Genomic DNA, 21,253 nt, shown 5'->3' with positions numbered 1-21,253 from the left:
GACACCCAGCAGGTCACAGGAGGGCTGTTCCTTCAGGGCACATCTGGATCAGGAGGAAGAACACTGGAGTCATAAATACCCTGGGATGAGGAGCCAGGTTTAATGCTTGAGCTGATATAAAAGCATGGATCACAAATACCAGAACTTTGCTTTTTGAATTCACAAAAGGCAGGACCCCCCACACCCCACACACACACACCCTGCTTCTCCTGAAGAGTGAATTCCAGACACTAATTAGGATCAGGACTACAGAATTTAAAAGCAGGAGAGTCAGACCAGGGGCTGCAAGAAATCAGTTTGAACTCCTGGCTTTGTGTGATGCCTTTTGCTCCATAGCAAATTTCTCCACCTTTGCTTCTTTTCCAAGCATGGTCAGTTCAGCCCATGCCCACTCCTGAGCAGAACTGTGGAGGTCACAACACCCTGGGATCTCACATTGAGGAAGGAGGAGAGGAAATGACAAGTAGCAACCACTGCAGTGGTGAGGAGAGGCTGCTGTGAGTGCTGGGGACAGACAGACGGACACTTCTGGGACCCTGGGACAGGCAGCAGAGGCAGGGGCAGGCAGGTGGCAGAGTGCTCTGGCCTTGCTGCCTGCTTCAATCAAGGAAAACCTTGGGAAGCCAGGCCTGCTGCACATGGCTGGGCTGAGCACAAGGTCAGGGTGCCCAGAGCAGCTGCAGCTCTGCCTCCTCCTGCCCCTCCATCTGAACAAGGTGTCAGGAACATCCAGCTGTGCCTCTTCTGCCCCTCCATCTGAACAAGGTGTGAGGAACATCCAGCTGTGCCTCCCTGCACCCCACAGTGCAGCAGCCAGGGCTGGATGTTCTCTCCAGCTTAGAAAACAAAGGCATTTCCAGCTCCCTGCTGGAAGCAACCCATGGCTATTTACTTTTTTTCCCAGTTTTTGAGGAAATAAAAACAAGAGGGAGAAAAAACACCACACCATTGGATTCAGCTGAATCACGTCATTCACAGAGGTTTTAATTCCTCTGTTTTTTAATCTTCTAAAAGCAGCAGAGGATAGCAATTCTCTAGATAAAACATTCCCAAAAGCAAATCCTATCATTTCATTTAAAAATATGGAGATAAAACACTTCAAGGCCTCTCTGCTTTTCTATCACGTGAAACCATTCACTGCCTTTGACCCAAATCTTCTCACACTCGCTTGCCTCCTAAATTGCATCTCTGAGAAGTAGGTTATGAATTGACAATCACGGGCCCAAGCCTGATATTCCCCCCACCTCTATTTGCAAAGGCAAAATATTTCATGAGAAAACCCCTCTGTGTTTAGATTGGTGAGGTATTTAGGGGTTGGGTGTGGTGTCTGTCAATGCTCCTGCCCCAGGGCACAGCGTGCCACTCAGGGCTCTCCAGTGACAAGAGCTCTGCTTGCATGAGAATGAAGAATTTCAGCTTGTCACAGTGTACTGAGAAATGGTGACATTCATTCAGTTCTGTATAGCACAAAACAATCTCTTCTTGCTTGAAAATTTTTGTTAGTTAAAAAAATGAATTTAATCCATTTTTCTATGGGTTTTTCTCTTTGGGCAATGAAAAACCAGTGGTGTTTTTCATGACAACTTTCAAAAGGACTGATAAAACATATCAATATTCATCCGGGTTGAAAACAGCTGCAAAAAAACCACTCAGTTTCTCTTAAACAGAATAAATGAAAGTATTTTGTTCCAGAGCTTCTAACCAGTGATTTTAGACCTAAATAACAAAACTGTTCTGTCTTTCAGTTGTTCCTCAGCAAATCTATGGCTTTGAAGATGATGCTGTTTCTAATGGTTACTGATGGTGTCAGGGAGCTCCTGGCAGCTCCTCACACTCCTCACAGCCACTCCAGACTCTGCCTTCATTGCCTCCATTCCCATCCTGCCCCCACATCCTTGTGGAGCTGTGCTGGGGCTGCCCCCGTGCAGCTGCCTGGAATTCAGGGAGAATTTCTTAGGGAGGAAACTCCAGCTGTGCGCAGGCTCGGGAGGAGTAACAGGATTAAAGGGCAGTGGAATTATCCAGCTGCCTTTACTGCTGGAAGCAAAGATGGGGCTGGAGGGAATCGTGGGGTTATTGAGTCCAGTGACCTGCTGCTGCAGGCAATCACAGCAGGTAATCCCCCACGGCAAGATCACTGGAAAAATAAAGCCCAAACTGCCAATCTGCACGGGGCTGGATGTGCTGGATGAGCACTGAAGGCAGACCCAGAATCCCCTGGGAATCCTCCCTGAACACCACCAGGTCACGCTGAAAGCTGGGAGACAATGTCAGCTCTATTTACATGACCTTTATTTTCTCTAATCATTATTAAACTGCAGCTAAAACTTCTTGTTGTGGCTCCTGTGATTCGATAACCTCAGCAAAGAGCAGAGCAGTTGTTTTTTCTCGTGCTCCAAAGGCCACACACCGCTCCCAGCTCGGGGGGACCATTTCAATTGGAAAAGCAATCACAGAGCTCAGCTCGTGCTGCCAAGGATATTTGTCAAGTGCATGTAAATAATACATTAGAAAGGAAAAGGAGATGGGAGGTTGTCTTGCTTGCAGTGAATAAACCCAGATTTGCTCTCAAGTGCTATGTACACACAACAAACCAGCACATCCCAGTGCTTGGGGGTTCTCTACAGATGGGATTTTGGAGCATGTTCCAGCTGAAGTGACCAAAAGCCCTGGACAGAAGGGACAGACACATTGGCTCCATCTTCTTCAACAGGACATTTCATCGTGGATCTCATCAATCCAAGGGTATCAGGGGTAGTGCCAGGCTCTTTCCAGCTGTGCCCAGCGACAGGGTGAGCAGTAATGGTCAGAAACTAAAACACAAGAAATTCCACCTCCACCTGAGGAAGAACTGCCTTCCATGGAGGGAGGCAGAACTGTGGAACAGCTGCCCAGGGTGGGCTTGGAGTGTCCCTCTCTGGAGAGATCCCAAACCCACCTGGATATATCCCTGTGTCACCTGCTCCAGGTGAGCCTGCCCTGGCAGGGGGGTGGCACTGGATAATCTCCAGAGGTCACCTCCAAACCCAACTGGGATTATCCCAGCTGGGATTCTGTGACCTGCTAAAGGTCAGCAATTTGTCCTCATATTAGGAGCCTCATTTGAAGCCCACCATTGCATTCCCTTGTGCCATAGGCCAAGGAGCAGATCCATCCTGAATATTCCTCCCATCCAAAAGCTGCACATAGAATTTAGCTGGGAAAAACAGCCCTGCCCCCACGGCTGCCATTGAGCCACTTACCCACCAGATTTTCCAAATAACCCAGTCCCTGGAGCCTGCTGAGGCATTTTCAAAATCTCCCTACTTATCTTGGGAGCTCAGCATTTCCCAGCCCTCCCCAGTGAGAGCCATTCCTGCTGTTCTAAAAAGGAGCAGAGGCCCCTGGACAGCAGAAAGCATTTCCCACTCTCTGCTCCCCTTCAGCAAATGCAGACTGTTCTCTTTGCTTCCTCACTTCCAAACCCTGCTTTATTTCCTCATGAACAAAACCCCAACAGTCTGTAATTTTTATACTCATTAGTCACCAGCTCTTCAAGGCAACTGAATCAATGCTCAACAGCTGCTCTGGTTTGTTGGAGAACTCCAAAAACAAGGAAATTTTCAGGAAACAGCCTCTCCTCACATTTACCTCACATGCATTTGCATTGCTTCCTGAGGATATTTGGGGTTTTTAAGATGTTTTCTGTTTCAGATGATCAAAAAGCCATTTTGTATTTAGCTCTGTGATTAAATAACATTGGGAAGCACATCCCCATTAACCCTAATGGCCACTGTGTCTCTCTTAGCAATGTCAATATTTAAAACTCAGATGCCTGTGCTCACTGCTACCATGCAGAAGGTTTTAATTGTTCCAGAGCACTGCCTTGGCATGTTCCTGTTTTCTTCTGGAAGCCTCTACCAAGAATTTCTAGGAGACAATGTTAAAAACTTTCCAAACTTAACCCAAGTGCAATATCAATTATAAACGTTTGTTTTTTATAAAGTCAAGTGGTTAAATGTCTTCAGGAAAGCAATCAAATAACATAGACTGTTTTTCCCCAAGGGAAGTAAAAAATAATAATCCAACTTCTCTCAAATGCCCAGAGTTCAGTTCCCTGGCTTTCACAGTATCCTTACACTCAGGGTATGTCAGATTGAGGAAAGAAAAGGTTTCTAATGCCATAAAAGAGCAGAAACAAACATCTATTTTTAGCTAATCAACCCCACAATGCCCTAAGATTTGAGAACTCTCTTTATTGCCTATTAGATATGAGCAAGGACAATTTCCTCTCCTTGCAGGTGATTTTTACAGACTGGCTCCCAGGGTTCAGCTGTGTCTGCAATGTAATCTCAGGTAACAGCACCCCAGAGATGTGCATTTCCCTGCTGTAACCACATGGAATAAAGCCAGGCACACGTGCTCCCTACCTGCATGTGCCCTACCTGGAATGACCTGGGGGAAGGAGCACAGGACACCTGTTTGGCAGGGAAAGAGGCAGAGCTGAACAGATTCCTTCGGGCTCTGCATTGCCCGTTTCCTCCCCAGAGTTTCGTTTGGGGGAGAGCAGGGCTGTGTTTATGGCATGTGATAAAAGAAGCCCTCAGCACCGAGCTGTCTTTGTGCTGATAAGGTTCAGATGTGATTGTTCCATAGAGCTCTGAAATCCCGGGTGGGGATTGCTGGCGTTTTCAGGAATGGATTATGCACAGCTCATCCCTTTCCCCTGCACAGGAGCTGCCACTCCCTCCACCAACCTGCTGCACCTCCCGGGGCAGGAGCGCGGAGGCAGCGGCCGCTTCCAGATCCAGATGTTTCATCCCCACCACGGTGAATTTTTGCAGGTGCAGAGCGCGGAGGATCCCGGGCAGCCCCCGGCTCCACACGCCGGGTTTGATGAGCAGCACCGTGCACACAACCTGTGCCCCTGCAACAAAGCACTCCGTGAAACACAGCACGGTTTGTTTACTGCCCTGGGGATGGGGGGCAGGAAACCCGGCAGGAAGTTCACAAAAATACCCACAAAACAAGTCCATAAACACCTGGGCATATAGGATCGTGTATTTATTTATTTGGGTTCGCTTTGTTGGGTTTTCAGATTAAAAATGTATCTGAAACAGTCTAAGCTTGGAGGTTTCTCCATCATGAAAATCTGCTCCAGGTCCAGAAAGTTTTTGTGTCAGATAAGACTCAAACCTTTATATTACAGATTAATGTTTTAAGAGAGATAAAATATTCCCTTTTACATTTTTCATATGAATGGGGGTGATTATGTGATGTAATCCTTCAGCAGTTATTACATTCTTACTCTGGTGTTCTGTATATTTTAGAGCTCTGTTTCAGAGAGGCTCTAACTACCCTGACAGGTCCCAATTAATGTAATAAACCAATAATTAATTGAATTGTCTTTACCAAAATTGACATTCCAGAAAAAATTTTCTGCTTCTGACACAGCTCTCCCAGCAGAGCTGTCAGGAAGGTGCAGCACTGTGAGGAGCAGAAAACAAACCAGACCAAGAAAGCTTTGCTGTCTGATGAAAATGGATTTAAAGGCAGAAAAATACATAAATTCCGTTTTTAAATGACAGCATTTTCAAATTTTTAGTCTTGCTAAAGTACTTGCCACTAAGAGTATAGTTAATATTTTATCCTTGTAACATCCTTTGGAGATTTATTGGCAAGTGCAGTGTCAGAACCAGTCTGTGAGGCCCGGGAACTGCTGGTGCTGAACCACATCAATCAACACAAGCACAAGGGAACATTCTACAGGCTGCTCAAACTGATCCAAGCTGATCTGTTTGGGTACAAAAATGTCATTTTCTGTTTCCTGTACACCCCAGTACTAATTACACAGATGTCAATGCAGCAAAGCATCAGCAAGGCTACCTGGAACTTAATGCTGTTATTTCCAGGTGACAAGCAGGACATGGCACAGAAACACAGGATCAAAAATAAAAACCAAATTATTTCCTCCCCACTTGATATGGAAACTTAACCCTTGTGCTGCAGGAAGCCCTCCTGTTACAGATGTGCTGTTTTCCTCACGTCATTCCTGAGCAGAAAGGTTCCATAGCAACAGCCTGGAGGTTCAGGAGGCTGCTGGCCTCCACCTCAGCAGCCTCACCCCTGTGTGTTATGTAAGCACTCCGTGGCCTCCAGATGTTTTCCTCACTGTCTGCTACAGTTTTGGGCAGATATTCTCATTCTTCTGCTGTGTGAGTCACCACCTGCTGCTTATTTAGGGACTTTAGACACTTCATGAGGATTGCCAGCTTGGTTTGCTCAAAGACACCTTGTCAGAGCTGGCTTTCTCTCCTCAGTAATTATAAGTAACAAGAATTAGAGAAAATACCACTAATTACCAATGGAACAATGTCTGCTGATCATGAATTACCAGAGGTACCTGTTTGGCAATGCTCAAACCTGCCTGATTTCCAGTTCTGGCTGCTCAGAGCCTTTCCTGGTCTTTATTATGTTTCTCTACTTTGTAGTATTTTTAGACCCATTCCTCACAATCCTTTCCTTTTTGCCTCCCTGAAAAATTATTACATAGGTTTTGATTTCATAGCCTAACTGTGCAAATAGAGTTTAGTTTATATGCTCTTTATAGATTATAGTTCAGATAGGTGTGACTTCAAATAAGTGGGAACTCAAGACAAGCAGACACCACATCTCCTGGCATGCTCAGAGTGCATCACTGCCTGGATTCCAGCCTAAGGAAAATGTTGGTGTAATCCTTTTGCTTATTTTGGGCTGGTACATCCAGATGATTTAATTCCACCAAGTCCTTGTCAAACCACTTTTTTCCATTTGCTCTTGTCTCACCTGCATGCAGGAAGGAAAACAGGGATTCTGCTCTGCACCTCCAGCTCTCACCCACTAAAGGAGAGAAGCAGATCTGTGTGAGTTTTGTGTGTTCTGAGACAATCTGAGCATTGTGCAATCATCTCGACATAAAGCAGCCAATATTACAGTGATATTTTAGGGTGTTACACTGGGACATGGATGGATTGATTTCAGGGGCATCCTGGGAGGGTCACACTTCCCCCCTCTGGTAATCCCAGGAGCACAGGCTGATCAGGACTGCAAGTCCTAAATCATGTTGGGTCTTGGTCACCTTTTCTGGCATTTCAGGGCGTGGTTAACAGTGGTTTTAAACCTATCTGTGCTCCTAATATTCCACAGGCAAATCAGATGCTGCCCTGTTCCTGGTGCTCCCAGAGCTCAGGTGCTTTGTTTGATGTTCTCTCAGAAACAAAGAAGTTCTGTGGACCCTGAGTGCTGCTGAGAAAACCTCCCTGGCATTTCCCCAGCCAGGAGTGGCTGCTCCAGGGGCTCCAGTGGTTCTTCAGGAGAGCAGAGCAGGATGAAAGAAGTCTGGAATCAGAACTTAGGACAAAAGCCAACAAAAAAAGGTTCCCTTCAGTCTAATGTAAAACCTGCAGTGGCCTGGAAATGAGGAAAATTAAGGCACTTCATGCACATGAGAATTGAGAAGTTATCCAGATCTAGGGCACAGTGAGGGGAATCCTGCATCAGATTGATAAAAGACTTCCTTTTCCAGTGACTGGCAAGTTTAGCCACTGTAATGTGCAAGGTAGATAAGAAAAAACTAAAATCTGTGTGAAACAGAATTATCTTTTTTTTTTTTTTTTTTTTTTTTTTTTTTGGTGGGTTTTTTTGGTTTGGTTGGTTTTGGTTTTGTTGGTTTTTTTTTTTTTTGGTCTTTATTGCTGTCCAAAATCCATATCTATCTATTTTCCAGGGTTATGTATCTGGAAGGTGTTTAGCCAAAGTGTTAGTTGTTTTTTTTTTTCTGATGAGCCCTCTTTGTCTTTCCACATGTTTGTTGCAATAACAAGAGCACAAATAGCAGGTGGAACCAGCCCTAAGGTCCTTGCCTTGTCTCAAAACTTTTTAGCTCCTCCTCCCAGCACCAGCTTTTTTCCTTGGTGCTGGGGTTATCTGGAAGGACTTTCAGGATCTGTGAATCCCATGGTGACCTGGGCAGCACTGGGATGGAAATGACAGAGACATCCCATCTGAGACATAGGAAATGCACCTTCTGCTCTGATTTCACCTCTCTAAAACATCATGAAAATCATCATTTCTGGGATCTACACCTGAAAAAGGCCACTGAAGAGCTGACATTAATTACTTTTCCAGCTGACTTTCCACACCATCCCTCAGCAGGTCGTTCTCAGGACTGTGGAGAGGAAATGATGTGACAATATTCACACCTTCCCCCAGCACAGGCTGGACCCAGCTGGCCTTTCCTTCCCAACTGCCTGGGATTGGGATGTCTGACCAAAGCTTTACTAATCCCATTTCAATGGCTCTGACATAGGACACATAGTTTTCTTCTATCTATTTAAGAGTCAAAAATAACTTGGGTTTTTTTTTTCAAGAGGTAACTGGTGCTTACCTGTGGTCTTCCCTTCAGTCCTGGAGCTCCTGCCAGGTGGTGGCAGGTATTTCACAGCAGGGCTATGTTCTGTGTCTGGAAAAGGAAGCACAGGTATTTTTATGGATTCACAGATGGGAAACCTTCACTGTCTGGGGCTGGAGGGTGACAAAGGTAATTCTATTTAGCAGGGCAGATGTTCAACCTGCTACAAAATATTGAAGAGCTGTTCTTGAACACAGAGGCCTCTCCATTCCTTCCACAACAGTAAAAACACAAGGAAAAATGGAATTACTTTCTAAAAGAGATAGTGCAGGATGCTGAAGTTGTGCCTCAGCTGTGTTCCTCACAGTGGCTTTGGTGCAAAAGGCTGGCACTGCCATTACAGCCTCCCTCAATGAGCTCACAGCTCTGCTTTCCTCTTATCCTGCCTTTCCCTCTCAGGATAACTTTAATTAAGGGCTGCAGTGCATGAACTCTTACAGTTTTAGACACCACTTTGGGATGTCTGATGCCTTCTCTTCTGAACGTTTCTCTTCTTGCTCACCAGTCTCACAGAGAACACTCTCATAGTTCACTGACAAATCGAACTTGCTGTGAGCTTAAACCCAGGATCTTTTCCCAGACAAATCTTTCTTGGTGTTCAGCAAAGTCAATTTGTTACTGCACACTACCCAGGCACAGTGGGTTTGACACAAGTGTCTAAGCTTGTGTTGATGACAAAGGACTTTTCTTCCCCAAGCAAAGGTAAAAGAGGGGCTGTAAATTCAAAGCACGAATGCACTTAAGGGACTGCATCACTCCCCCTCAGCTGATACATGGTGTTACCACAATCTTTGATTTCTCCCTGCTTCTGAGTAATCATAAAATCCCACAATGGCTTGGGTTGGAAGGGACCATCTTGTTCCAACTCCCAGCCAGAAACTGTCAGGGCTCAGAACTGTTTCTCCCTGGGTGTGAGGAGTCAGGCAGCCCCAATTCTTCTCTGAATATTTCACATTAAAAGAAAACAGCAGGAGCTTGTAGTCTGCTGCTCTAAACCATCCAGTATCAATAACCCCACAGTCTGCACAGTGATTTAGTTTTAAGAGGCATGGCTATACATTTCCTGCTACAGGAGGAAACTATCAAATTTACTGTGCTGAAAGATCGATGCTGGCACACATCACTGAACTCTGAGAAGCTTTTGACAGCAAAGGTCTCCATTCCTCTCTTCATTCTCCTCTAGGATAAAAAGAAATTCTCAAGAAATCTGTTTTCTTTGTCTCTTACAGATTGGTCACACCTTCATCTCCCTGAGCACAGGGCAAGGCTGAGGCATCAAGCTGGAAGTCTGGCACCACAGTTAGGGGCCCACATTTAGGTGGGAGAGCTCCTGGGCTCTGTTCTTCAGTTTTTCTTACAGAGAGGGTTTAAAATGCATGGTATTATTTACTGATCCTGCCAATTGCTCTGATATCTAATTAGTACTTATGGAGTACCTCAAGATCATCAGAAAGGGCACCAGGCCAAGCACAGCCACATTCATTAACCAGACCACCTTGTAGATGACCTCAGCTGGCTCCCGTTGGTTTCATTGCCTCATCTTAATTCAGCCAAGCACAGAATTTACCCTCACATCATTACATTTCTCTGTGCCTGAGAAAACCCCCAGCACTGGATTCCTTTGTCCCAGTCCAATCAATTCCCACACACCCTCTAGCCGAGGATAACACAGGCAGTAAGAACGTGCCTTACCAGTCACCAAATCCTCCTCTGTGAAGAAGAGGATGGCTTGTCTGAAGGTCACCTCCGGGGTCAAGGCCATCAGTGTGTGTGGGAGGCTGTGTCCTGTGCTGGGGCTGTCCCTGCCCTGTGCCCATCCCTGCAGGGCCGCAGGCAGGGCTCGGAAGGCGTCGCTGGAGCGGAGCGCGCACACCAGGACGGGGCTGGAGCCGAGCGTGTCCAGGCTGCTCCGCCAGCCGCTGTCGCCAGCCTCCAGAGGGGTGACTTCCCTGGCCTGCCACCGAGTGAGATGGGGCAGCCACTTCAGGCCTAGCAGCTCAAATCCTGAGTCAGGCTCTGCTGCAAGTCAAGAGAAATGTCTTTAGCCTGTGCTCTCTAGAAGCTGTGCTTTCTTTGGGACACAAACATTTTATTTCACATTGATCTGGTCCCTGCACAAGTTCCAATGCTGTTTTGGCTACTGTTTCATCCAGAACGGACTGTAATGAAAATATGGGAATATACTGGGAAAACCCACAAGATGCAAATTCTAAGAAATGCCATTACAGTGAAGAACAAAAGAAAGGCTATCTGAGAAATCAACAGGGAGCCACAGGGAGCAAGTGCCATGATTTGATTAGAGAGCACAGCTAATGGAGGAGAGTTAAAAGGGAATCACTGAGAGTACACTGATAGCAATGTGGCTTGGCACAGCATAATTCATAATTATGGATCCTTTAGCACCTCTCATAACACTTTAAGCAATGTTCATCATAATAACAAACTACAGCAGAATGCTGACTTGTCTCTAAAGTGGTTTCAGTGTCGTTGGGTTTGTAAAGTTGTCTTCTGGCTATGTAGGAAGGTATTTAGGGCTCAATCCACGAGTGCTGGAAGTTTCTGTTGCCTCAGATCTCGGATACAGAACTTCACAGGATTTCAAGTAGTATTTCAACACAGTTTTGAGAGAGTCAGATACAAGAAAGTGTGAGAGGGGCAGACTTGTGCCCTTTGTGCCTACAGCTCCTGTGTTCTCACACTTCAGTGCAAACTGCACATGAAATTACATAAACTCCCAGTCCTGCCTAGGGCTTGACAGCCCTTTTCATGCCCATGTGAGCACCCAGCATGGGGCTGGCACTGCTGCCCCTGCCGTGGGGGAGCTGCAGGGTGAGGCTGTGCAGTGCCTTGGTTCTGCTCACCAAGGCTGCCACTGGACAGAACACAGCCTGGGACTCCCAAATTCCTGTGCCAGGGCCAGCCCAGCCTTACCTCCCAGTGCTCAGGGAGGGACACAATGCTCTGTGTTACATAAAAGCTCTGCCAGCCTAAGCACTACGTGGAACTCATTTAATGCTCTCTGAAGCAAATGATGCCCACCTGAGCTGTTTGTGATTGCCCATAATAAACCAAGGTAAATTCTTCAGCTCTTTAGAAGGGGAACAAAGAAACCTTCCTGAGGCCCCTTCCCCATATTTTCCACGATGTTCCTGCTATGCTAAAAAGAGCTAGCCAGGATAAACTTCAGCCCTGCCCCAGAGCTGGGATCACCTGCACTCCAAGGCTGATCCCCGAGGCCAGGCAGCAGGATGTGCTGCAGGAGCTCTCCAGCACTCTTCAGAGCCTGCATCCCCACCACTGTCAGCATCACCACTTGCTCCATGCCAGGCTCAGCAGCATAAACTCGGTGGCACAGAAAATCCAGAGGGATGTGATGGGGCTCTGGCACTGCACTGAGGCTTCCTCCTGCCCAGGGACAGCAGCAGAACAAAAGTGTTACCCCATGAAAACACAGCTCAATCCTTTCACTGGGAAGGAATTGCATAATTCCCAACCAGCATTTCACTGCCTCCTGACATTGCAGCTCAGGAAAAGCCTCCTGAATGAGGAATATTAACACAGCAAACCCCCTCTAATTAGTCCCAGTCCTGCCCTGGAATTACATTTTGCTGTGTAAAGCAAATACATTCCCTTGTAATTTTGATATCCTTATTCACACCATTAGGCAGAGTTGATAGATCTGTACCAAAATGATTTAAGGCACCAGTTTTGGGTTGATAACTAATGACTGACTTCACATTAAATCAATTCCTCATTTTGCTTTCTAGGACATTGCAGAGCACACAACTGGAAGCTAATTTGGGGACTGCTGTAACACTGTGCTTATATCCACAGTCCCATTGGGAACAGCACAGCCTGGAGAATCCCTGGCCCATCAGAAATCCCTGTTTGTTCCATACTGATTCACTACATGATTATTTAAGCAATTGTATCAATAAACATTTATTTACTTACTTATTCCTACATCATAACATTTCATTAAGCTAGAGAATGGTGAGTGACATGCATTTAATTTTCATTTTTCCTTAGGATTTAGTGTCAGTTTGGTTTTGGAGAGCAATATATTTTAACTCAAAGTCCTGGCATTCAAATTTTCAAACAATTAGATTAAATTAAAATAAATTAACTCGCTGAACACATAAAAACCCCCAACCTGTAGTTAGTGCAATAAACATCGGATTTTTTTACTCCAAGTGTACAGAACTAGGAGGTTTAAGACTGAGTGAGTCATAGATTAAGAACAGAAAACCCATTTCCTTGCTGTTTGAAATCCTATCAATCTCCCATCTTTGAATGAATGAGTTACCAAAGTGACTACAACTGTACAAACTGAAATTTAGAATATCTGAGTAAAATGAAATTTCAAAGTGCCTTTTCTGCACCTACAGAACTCTAGCTGCCAGCATTTATCACTTCAGCACATTCCAGTTTTACACACAACCACCAATTTATCTCATTTTAACATTTTGACTTATCTTGAAATTATGGCAATAAATATGTATTGATTGGCTATTAATCTTTCCATTACCTTCATTAAGGCTTAATTGGATGTTATCGTGTCACGTTTCCATAATTTCTTTTTGTGTCTATCTTTTAATTTACTTTAAAAAGGTATTTTCATTTTGATTTCCATTGATTCTTCCATGAGAGTTACTGTGATTGACTGGCAGCAGAACAGTAAATGAGATACTACAGACACAGAGCACATCCCCAATGGCTTTATTGAGGAAAATCCCTTGTTAATGTGGCTGCTCCATCTCTGCAGAGTCCAAGGCCAGGCTGGATGGGGCTTGGAGCAGCCTGGGATAGTGGCAGGTGTTCCTGCCTGTAAGAGCTGAAATGAGGGATGCAGGGCTCCAGACTGGCTCTTGCAAATGCTGTTTATTGTATCTAGATGAAACAGCAATTCCTGGGTTGTGGGTGACAGGAGCCCACAGCTATTTTAGCATCAGCTGTGGGTTCGTCTGAAGCCACTCTAGTTCTGGTTACAATGCATTATTTATTTTTCATTACAGAGCATCTTAAAACGTGGCAACAGATCAATACTTTTACTATTATCTATAGCCTATCATAACTACTAACATTACCATATCCATGTTACTATTTTCCAATCACAGAAAGTCAGTATGTTACAGTTTAAGCTAAAAGTTGTTTTTCAGTTTCTTTACAGTGAAAAACTTTGAGATTTTTCTTTCTACTTGCAACATGGCACTTTTGTTTGCTTGTGAAAATCTTTTTGCTTAGCAAAAACATTTTTTATTTGAAGTAGATTTATTCTTTGCTCAGAGTCATAAAAACTTCTAACTTATTTGTTCTTTGCTTTCTAGTTATTCAGTAAGACTGACTCAGCAATTCTTTCAGATCAAAACTTGCTATCATATCTATTCTTTCTTCAGCTTTTACATTTACAATCAAATCCTTATTTTTTCCACCACCTGCCCATGGCTTTGAGGTGCCTCCCAAGCCAAAGCATTCCCTGGTGTGTGATGCCAGTTCAGAGTAGTTCCCCAGCTGACCTACCCAGGCTGTGCAGCAGGGCCTCGCTGTAAGGAGCTCCGTGGAAGCAGAGGGCTGGGTCAGCTCCAGCAGCCTCAGGGGGGAGGCTGTGCCTGCTGTGTCCTCTGCCCGGGCCTGCCTCTGCCACCTCCTCCATCAGCCCTGTGCTCAGAACAGCAGGAAATGTGAGGAATGCAGAGCTCTGACATGAAAACACTTGGAGTGCTAGGAGTCATCTCCTAGTTTTTATTCATTTATATTCTATAGTAAGTAATTAAATTGATAGGGCTCCAGTTATGGTGTCAAATGAGTTGCTTGAGAAGGTCACTATTGAAAGTCCACAGGGAATCAGAGAAAGTTTAGTGACAATTTTTTTTTTTTTGGCCTTAGTTTTTATAACAATTATAGTTGACCTGTTTTAGGGTCTGTACAACCATGTTGTTACATGTTCAGGGAGGCAGTCCTGATCTGGTGCAAATATAGGATGAAGCTGGACTGTGTTTGACCAACCAAGCAAAACTTACAGTTAATTATTTCAGAAAACTTGTCAGGAACTTTGGTGCTGCTGAGCAGGTCTTTGGCTCTCCAAGACAGAGAACAACTTATGTATTTGAAAAGTGGCTCCAAAGTGTTTAAGTCACAGCTCCCTTACAGACTGAGCTTACCTGAGACACCAAATACAACTGAACCATCCCCTCTCCCCAAAATCACTTAAAACCACTTAAAAGGGGGCAAGGAGCTGTTCAAAACTGAGCCTGGCCCACAGCTTTCTCTGGCTTTTTCAGCAGCACCCAGTTGTTTTTATCCCCTTCTAACTCCTGCTGGAACTGAAACGTGGAACAAGTGCACAGATGCTGCCACAGAACTCCTGAATTAGAAAAAACATCTTAAATAAGGAGGTGTCCACTAGGAAGAGTCCCAAATCTGAGCCCAGAGCTCACGTGGAGGCCATCAAGGTGTCTCACACTTCCAGGCATGAGGCCAAAATCCTGCATCCCACAGGGCCCTCGTGGACAGGGAGGAGCTGCTGGGGTGACAGAAACCTGAACAGAGACATCATGTTCTGCTCCTGTGATTTCCAGCCTGGAAAATATCCCATTCCACACCACTCTTACAGACACTAAATGCTTAAAGCCACGATCTCTCAGCTCCCAGCCTCCCTCCAAAGAGCTGGGCTGTGCACAGGCAGTGCATTAAGGTGTTGCATACAGTACATTTCCACAACAATTAGTTCAGCCTTCTGTAATAATGTTTCAGGCCACAGTTTTAAAGGCTTGTTATTTTTAAAATTACTTTGTACACATTTGATTGCTTCCTATCCTACAAGCCTGTCAAAAATTCACTGTAGTGGAGCATGGGAAATGGATTATTGGTGCTAGAGGCTGATGGCAAAGCTTGGATGTCAAATGTAGCGCTGACAATCACCTGCTCCTCAAAATTCAAAAGATGTGAGGCACCAAAAATGGGTCAGCACTGTCCCAGCAGTATTGCCTGTTGTTTACTCAAACTCAGGGCATGCAGAAAGTAAAGCTTGGACAAAAATGTATGGTGTTTGAAGCTCAGCACAGAGATCCTTCCCCACCTATTTATCTGCTCTGTTTCAGGAGTAATTGTCAAATTTGAATTTGCTTTGAAAATTGAACAGCGTTCAAGACCTTGAAGGAGTAACTGCTTTTCATATTGATTACAAATGTAAAACTTCTCAGTGAGGTATTTACCCTACTCCAATCTTAGTGCTATTCTGTATTTCCCAGAGGCCAAACCAAAGCTTGTGTGGAAAGAATACCAGCTTCCCCTCTCCAGGGCTCTGGAATAAGGACTAAGGTGTCTTTTTGCAGTACAGGACTGATGAAATTAGCACAGAACACGTAGAAAGAAGCATTTGCAAAATCTGTCACAAAGAAAGGGAAAAAACTCTGAGTTCTCCAGCATGAGGGAAAATATTTTACCTTTCCAGACTACCCTTTGTTCCAGCCTCCCTTATATATTTCTAGTGGAAATTTCCCCGTGCAAAACATGAACACAAAACATCATCTGTGGCACTGAGGGAAGCAGCAAAAACTGCACTTTTTAATGAGCAACTTTCCCTGGGTGCAGAGGCAGCAGGTGACACGGGGCTGTAATTACTGTGCCATGATTAATCCTCTGTGTCTGCACATGTTTTCAGAACATTCTGTGATAGTCTCAGGAGAAAAAGCCCAGGACTATTTGAATTGTCATTGTTTCCCCCCCCCTCCTCCCCAAACCTCTAAATGTTCTTTCCTATTGTGGATAAATTAAAGGGAGCAATCGGGCTGTGGATGAATGTCTCCACCATGGGCTGTGTGGGATGCTGTTCATGGGAGGGTCAGCCACAGTGACCCCTCCTTGGGAAGAGCCAAGCAGGGCAGGATTTCTGTTCCCTCCTGACCACTGCTGCTGCCTTGGATCTTCCCCACTTGAGGTCGATGCCAACTGATCCTTAAGAAAACAGAATCTCAAGTAAGAAGATTTAAGGCAGCAACTTGGCTGGGTTATGGCAGTCCCTATGTATAAAAGGAGGTAATTTTGGGGTGCTTGGAAATCACAAGGATGCAGGGCTTGAAGGTGAGGCTGACAGGATCAGATGCTGCCCTCAGGCTCAGTGGCACAGCTGTATTTTGGCTACTCTACCTCTCCAGGCAAAAAGAGTTTCTGAGAGGAGGTGATTGAGGCCATAAAATCCCAGCAAGTCCTCACAAGGATCCCTGAAATCCAACAGCTGGCCCCGAACAGGACAGCCCCAACAACACCTCCATGTGTTGGGTGTGAGATGCCAAAGTCAGGCCCAGCTTTGTAGTGTCCAGGGACAAGGCTCAGAAATCCAAACAGGAGGTTACAAATTCACATAAAGGAAAAACATTACCCATAACGATGGAACAAAGGCCCAGGGAGGCAGGAGAATCTCTGTCCCTGCAGATTTTCAAGACCTGACAGAAAAGAGCCCTGAGCATCCTGAGGGAATTCATTGCTGATGCTCTGCTGAGCAGGCTGTTGGATGAGAGGCCTTCAGAGGCCCCTTCCCCGAGGAACTACTCGGTGATCCTAAGTTCAAGAGGACTCCAGAGCTAAAGATCAAACAACTGGCAAAGGTCAGGCAGCTCTGCTGGATGTGCAGCAGTGACTGATTCACACGTTGGTCTGGAGATTCCTACAGCAACATGAGCAAGCCTTGATATTCCCAAGAAATATTCCCTGCACTGTACAGCTGTGGTTGGACTGCTAATGTGGGACTCCCACCCACTGAAATGCAAACCCTCCCTGCCAGGCTGCTGGCCAGGGCAAGCATTACCTGTCAGCAAGGCAGGCATGTGATGGCTGGCATTCTCCTTCCTCAGCAGCAGCACCAGGCAGTGCCTGCGGGGTCCAGCACGGAATTCTCCTCCTGCAGGATCAGCAGGTGAGCTTGAACTCTTGCCAGGGCAAAAGACAGCAATCTGGAATAATGAGGGGCAGATTAGACTGCTAAATCCAGATGTAATTACTATAGGGCTCAAGCAAATAGATAAATTACAATGGCATAACAAGATACAGCTCAGCACTGAGCCATAGGAACTCCAATAGCTGCGTGTTCTGCATCATCTTTTCCTGAGACAGAGAAACTTAATTTAAACTCAAGGAAGAGGCTTAACACAAAATCATTCTGCCCTGCAGCTGGGCTGGGCTAAAACCACAACAATTGTAACCCAGCTGATGGGTGGTACCATCCTAAATCACTCGAAGATTATCTGGAGTTCCAAATGAAGGGATGATTTTCAGAAATTTTAGCTCCAAACTACACATTGGAGCAATGGTTGCTGTTGTTAACTCCTAAATAGTCACGTAGCAGCATTCTCCAAATATCTGGTTATTTGGGCTGTAGTATTCCATAAATAGGCTATATTCATTCTACAAAATATTATGGGCAGAGACATTGTTATTCCTTAGGCTTGATCACAGAACAAGCAGAAAAGAGGGGATTTGTAGAGTTTGATTTGCAAAATTATGCATTCCCTGACTGACATAGCAAAGAACCCTCAGCATGATGATTTGAAGTGTGGGGTCCACTCCTTTGTGAGAGGTGTCATATGATTCCTCTGGGATTTATAATGTATAAAGTGCAGCACTGGACTTCTTGCATATGTTAAGTTTGACTGCAACCTTGCATGTGTGATTATTGCTGTTTCCTTAGGCTGACTTGTCAAAATGCCAAGTGCACTTTACCTCAAACCTATCACCATGCTAGGCAGAGCTTCACAGAAAAAAAAAAGTTATTTTTGAAAGCTCTTTTTGAAACCCATCTGGAATGCACTGAAGTAGGGGACTTGATGCTGAAGGGCCCAGAGGGACTGTGAAGTACATCACCAAATATCAGTCAGTGAAGACTCTTCTGAACCATCTTTGCACATCAGTGTTTTGGTTCATGGGGCTGCTGCCAGCTCTTGCTTATCTGACATCAATGGCAAAATTCACATTTGTTTTAGTTGGAGCAGGATAATGAATTTCCACTCCTGTTCTCCATGAGAGGCCAAGGCTTTGTGAGATTTTCCTACAAGGGAAAAAGCCAGCACTGAAAGCAGCCAGAGCAGCACTCATAGAACACAGAGAGCTGGAAAACAGAGAATGGGTGTCCTCAAGTCTCACTGGAGGAGTGCTGGCACAATGAGCTGCAGAGCAAGGGGTAACCCAGGGCACCAGGGGCACAGTACCTGCCCTGCTGTCATGCCCAGCTGCAGGCCCTGCTGTGCTGAGAGCTGCAGCTGCCGCAGTCCTTGCAGCACAAAGCCCCGGCGGGCACAGGAGGAAAGCACAGCCCCATAGGCACGTGGAGGTACCACAGGTGACACCAGCACAATGATGTCCCCTAGATCAAAGAAAGGGCAAGAAAAACAGCATATTATTGTCACAGGATCAAGGTATCAATGCCAGGCAGCTCTCCCAGCAGCAAACAGCTGCATCCCAAGCAGTGACCCTGTGTTTTACAATTTGTTTGCTGCATCCAACTCATCATGACTGGAATCCAAGGCCAGCCCAGAGTGGGAAAGCTTATGGCATCATCAGTAATATCTTTATGAATCATCAAATGAGACGAGGCAGGCTGTCTCCCCAGGTCTGGGAGCTGCTCACACACAGAGTGTCAGTGCTGGCTGGGCTGTGGGAGCTGTCTCTGTGCAGCCCCCAGCACTCAGGGCAGGACTGAGACCTTGTAAGCCTGACCACACTCTGAGGGACCAAACAGGGCAAAAAGAACTACTTGTTCTTGGTCAATTTGTCCACTCCAGAGAGCCTAAAGCAGCTCTGGCCATTCCTCTCTGCTGTTACTGATGTCTCAGCAATCCTGCTCAGCACCCCCTTCCTGTTGTCCCTCCTTTGTTCCTGCCTTTAACCTTCACCCCAGACCTATATTGTGGCACAAGCTCCTGAAGCTCTGGATCACCTGCGATGTGACCTTTGCTACCCTCTGGGGTCTCACAGGGTCCTTGGACATCATGGTAATGGCACCAGCCTGCCTTGTCCTACCTGATCCTCTTCCAGCAGGTCTGGCTGCTCCAGCTCTCCTTCAATCCCTCAGTCCAGTACATCAGACAATTCCATACACAACTGGAATTTTCCTCAGGTTAGAACTTTGGAACTTTAGACTCCTGTTTTCCAAGTTGAATCCCAGGTTCACTGCCAACCTTGATCAAGCCCAGGAGAAAGAGCCTCCTGAGCAGCCCCCACATCTTAAGCACTGTGAGACAAGCTCAAGACTTTGCTCTGATCTGCCTGAGCTCTCTGCTTTTATCATGACCCCCATTATTACACTTTCTCAGTCCTAACACAGCTTTTTTATCCCTCACAATGTATATTCAGATCTCCATAAGCTGCCAAGAGTGAGCTCTGAAGACAAATCCTCAATACCACTTCTACATGGGTTTCCTCTATGCTGCCTCAGTAATTTCTCATACCTTTAACCAACTGATCTAATGAGATTGGAGGATTTTTTTGTTGTGTCCCAATAGATTCTGAGGGTAGGCCAGTGAATATTTCTTTTTATTCTAGACTTTGTGATATGGATATCTATCCTGCCAAGGTTCAGCCTGGTAGTTCAAAGCAACAGCACCAAAACAAGGCAAACCTTGTATTTATCACCAAGGATGGGACAGGCAGGGTGGCTCTTTGCCTAAAAATCTCTCTTTGGCTTTATGGCTCCAACACTGGCTTTTAGCCATATTCCTGATATGGAAACTGTCAAAATCTAGGATTGTTGATGGGAAGATTTTGGCTCCTCTCCAGTTGATAACACTTTAAAAAACATTTTTTGCACGCACATATCCCAAATCAACAACATCTGCTTGGGTCACTAAAACTCTGATTACTGAGAAGGGGCAGGTCTGTGTAGCTGCAGTAGCTCTGCTCTGCAGGGGGAAATATCCCTGTCTCCAAGAGGAGCTGCTGGAGACCAAAGGGAAGGAGTCAGTGAATGTTTCTTTTCCTGAAAATCCCAAGGGTGTCTGCTCCCAGAGCAGAGTTTCAGCTCCTCTTGCCAGAGCAGAGTTATAGAGGAGCAAAGCTTGACAGTGACTTCTGAGGCTCAATGCAGATGGAACGTGGTGTGGTGGAACTCAGCAGCCCACAGCAAATGTGAATCATTAACGGCCATAAAAGGAAGGGGAGGCAGCAAATGTGACTCATTCCATCAGTAGCCACCAGCTGCCATCAATCCCAATCCCAAATAACAGAGCCAAGGGCTGCCTGCCAAACTACCTGAGTTAAAATGAGCCAAAAGATGAAAAACTGTCACAAAATTGGTTTTTTCCTTTCTCCCTTCTCTATTTTCCTTCCCTTCCAGTCCTTTTTCATCTTTGTGCCTTATGCTTTCATCCTTTTCTTGTGGATTCTTTCCTTTGGCAATGTAATTCCCTGTGCCTTCTTTCTCTGTCACTCCACTCCTGCTTTCCTTCTGCCATCTCCTCCCTGACAGCTGCTGAACTTCTGCTCCCCTCAGGCTTCATTGCTGTGAAACCACCTTCAACTGGAGCAGCAGAACCAGCCAAGAGCTCCAAGAGCATTGTCCAAAAGCCCCCTGCACCCCAGATGTGCTGTGCCAGGCCCACTCCAGATGATGTTGGCCTTTACAGCAGGACCCCAACACCTTTTAGACAGGCAGGGCCTTGGCTGGTGTCCCCTGGACACAGTTTGCTGCTGGCTAGGGACAAATTCAGGCCCTGAACACTGCTCCTACAAAGGGAAAATGGGGATGTGAGTGGCACCAGGGGATAACCCATTGACATTAGTCCCATAAAATGTTCTCCTTTCTGACTGTGTGGTCAGTCCTGCTCTAAATGAAGC

At 45.7% G+C, this 21,253-nt stretch overlaps 1 protein-coding gene across 1 annotated transcript in view; it reads right to left on the bottom strand.

The window, feature by feature from the left end:
* Positions 1 to 21,253, bottom strand: part of DNAAF8 (dynein axonemal assembly factor 8) — an 86,953-nt gene that overhangs the window by 18,659 nt on the left and 47,041 nt on the right. The window contains exons 17-24 of the mRNA XM_014888487.2: positions 18,631 to 18,785; positions 17,235 to 17,379; positions 13,949 to 14,086; positions 11,639 to 11,833; positions 10,121 to 10,447; positions 8,405 to 8,479; positions 6,805 to 6,858; positions 4,737 to 4,906 (exon numbers count right to left, since the gene is read on the bottom strand). Of these exons, the coding sequence (XP_014743973.2) occupies positions 4,737 to 4,906; positions 6,805 to 6,858; positions 8,405 to 8,479; positions 10,121 to 10,447; positions 11,639 to 11,833; positions 13,949 to 14,086; positions 17,235 to 17,379; positions 18,631 to 18,785 (1,259 nt within the window). The remainder of the gene's footprint in view (positions 1 to 4,736; positions 4,907 to 6,804; positions 6,859 to 8,404; positions 8,480 to 10,120; positions 10,448 to 11,638; positions 11,834 to 13,948; positions 14,087 to 17,234; positions 17,380 to 18,630; positions 18,786 to 21,253) is intronic.

Source organism: Sturnus vulgaris, chromosome 16 (genome assembly GCF_052056855.1).
Source record: "Sturnus vulgaris isolate bStuVul1 chromosome 16, bStuVul1.hap1, whole genome shotgun sequence".
NCBI classification, from domain to species: Eukaryota; Metazoa; Chordata; class Aves; order Passeriformes; family Sturnidae; genus Sturnus; species Sturnus vulgaris.
Note: the sequence above shows the minus strand (reverse complement) of the source record. Positions and strands in the feature narration are given on the sequence as shown.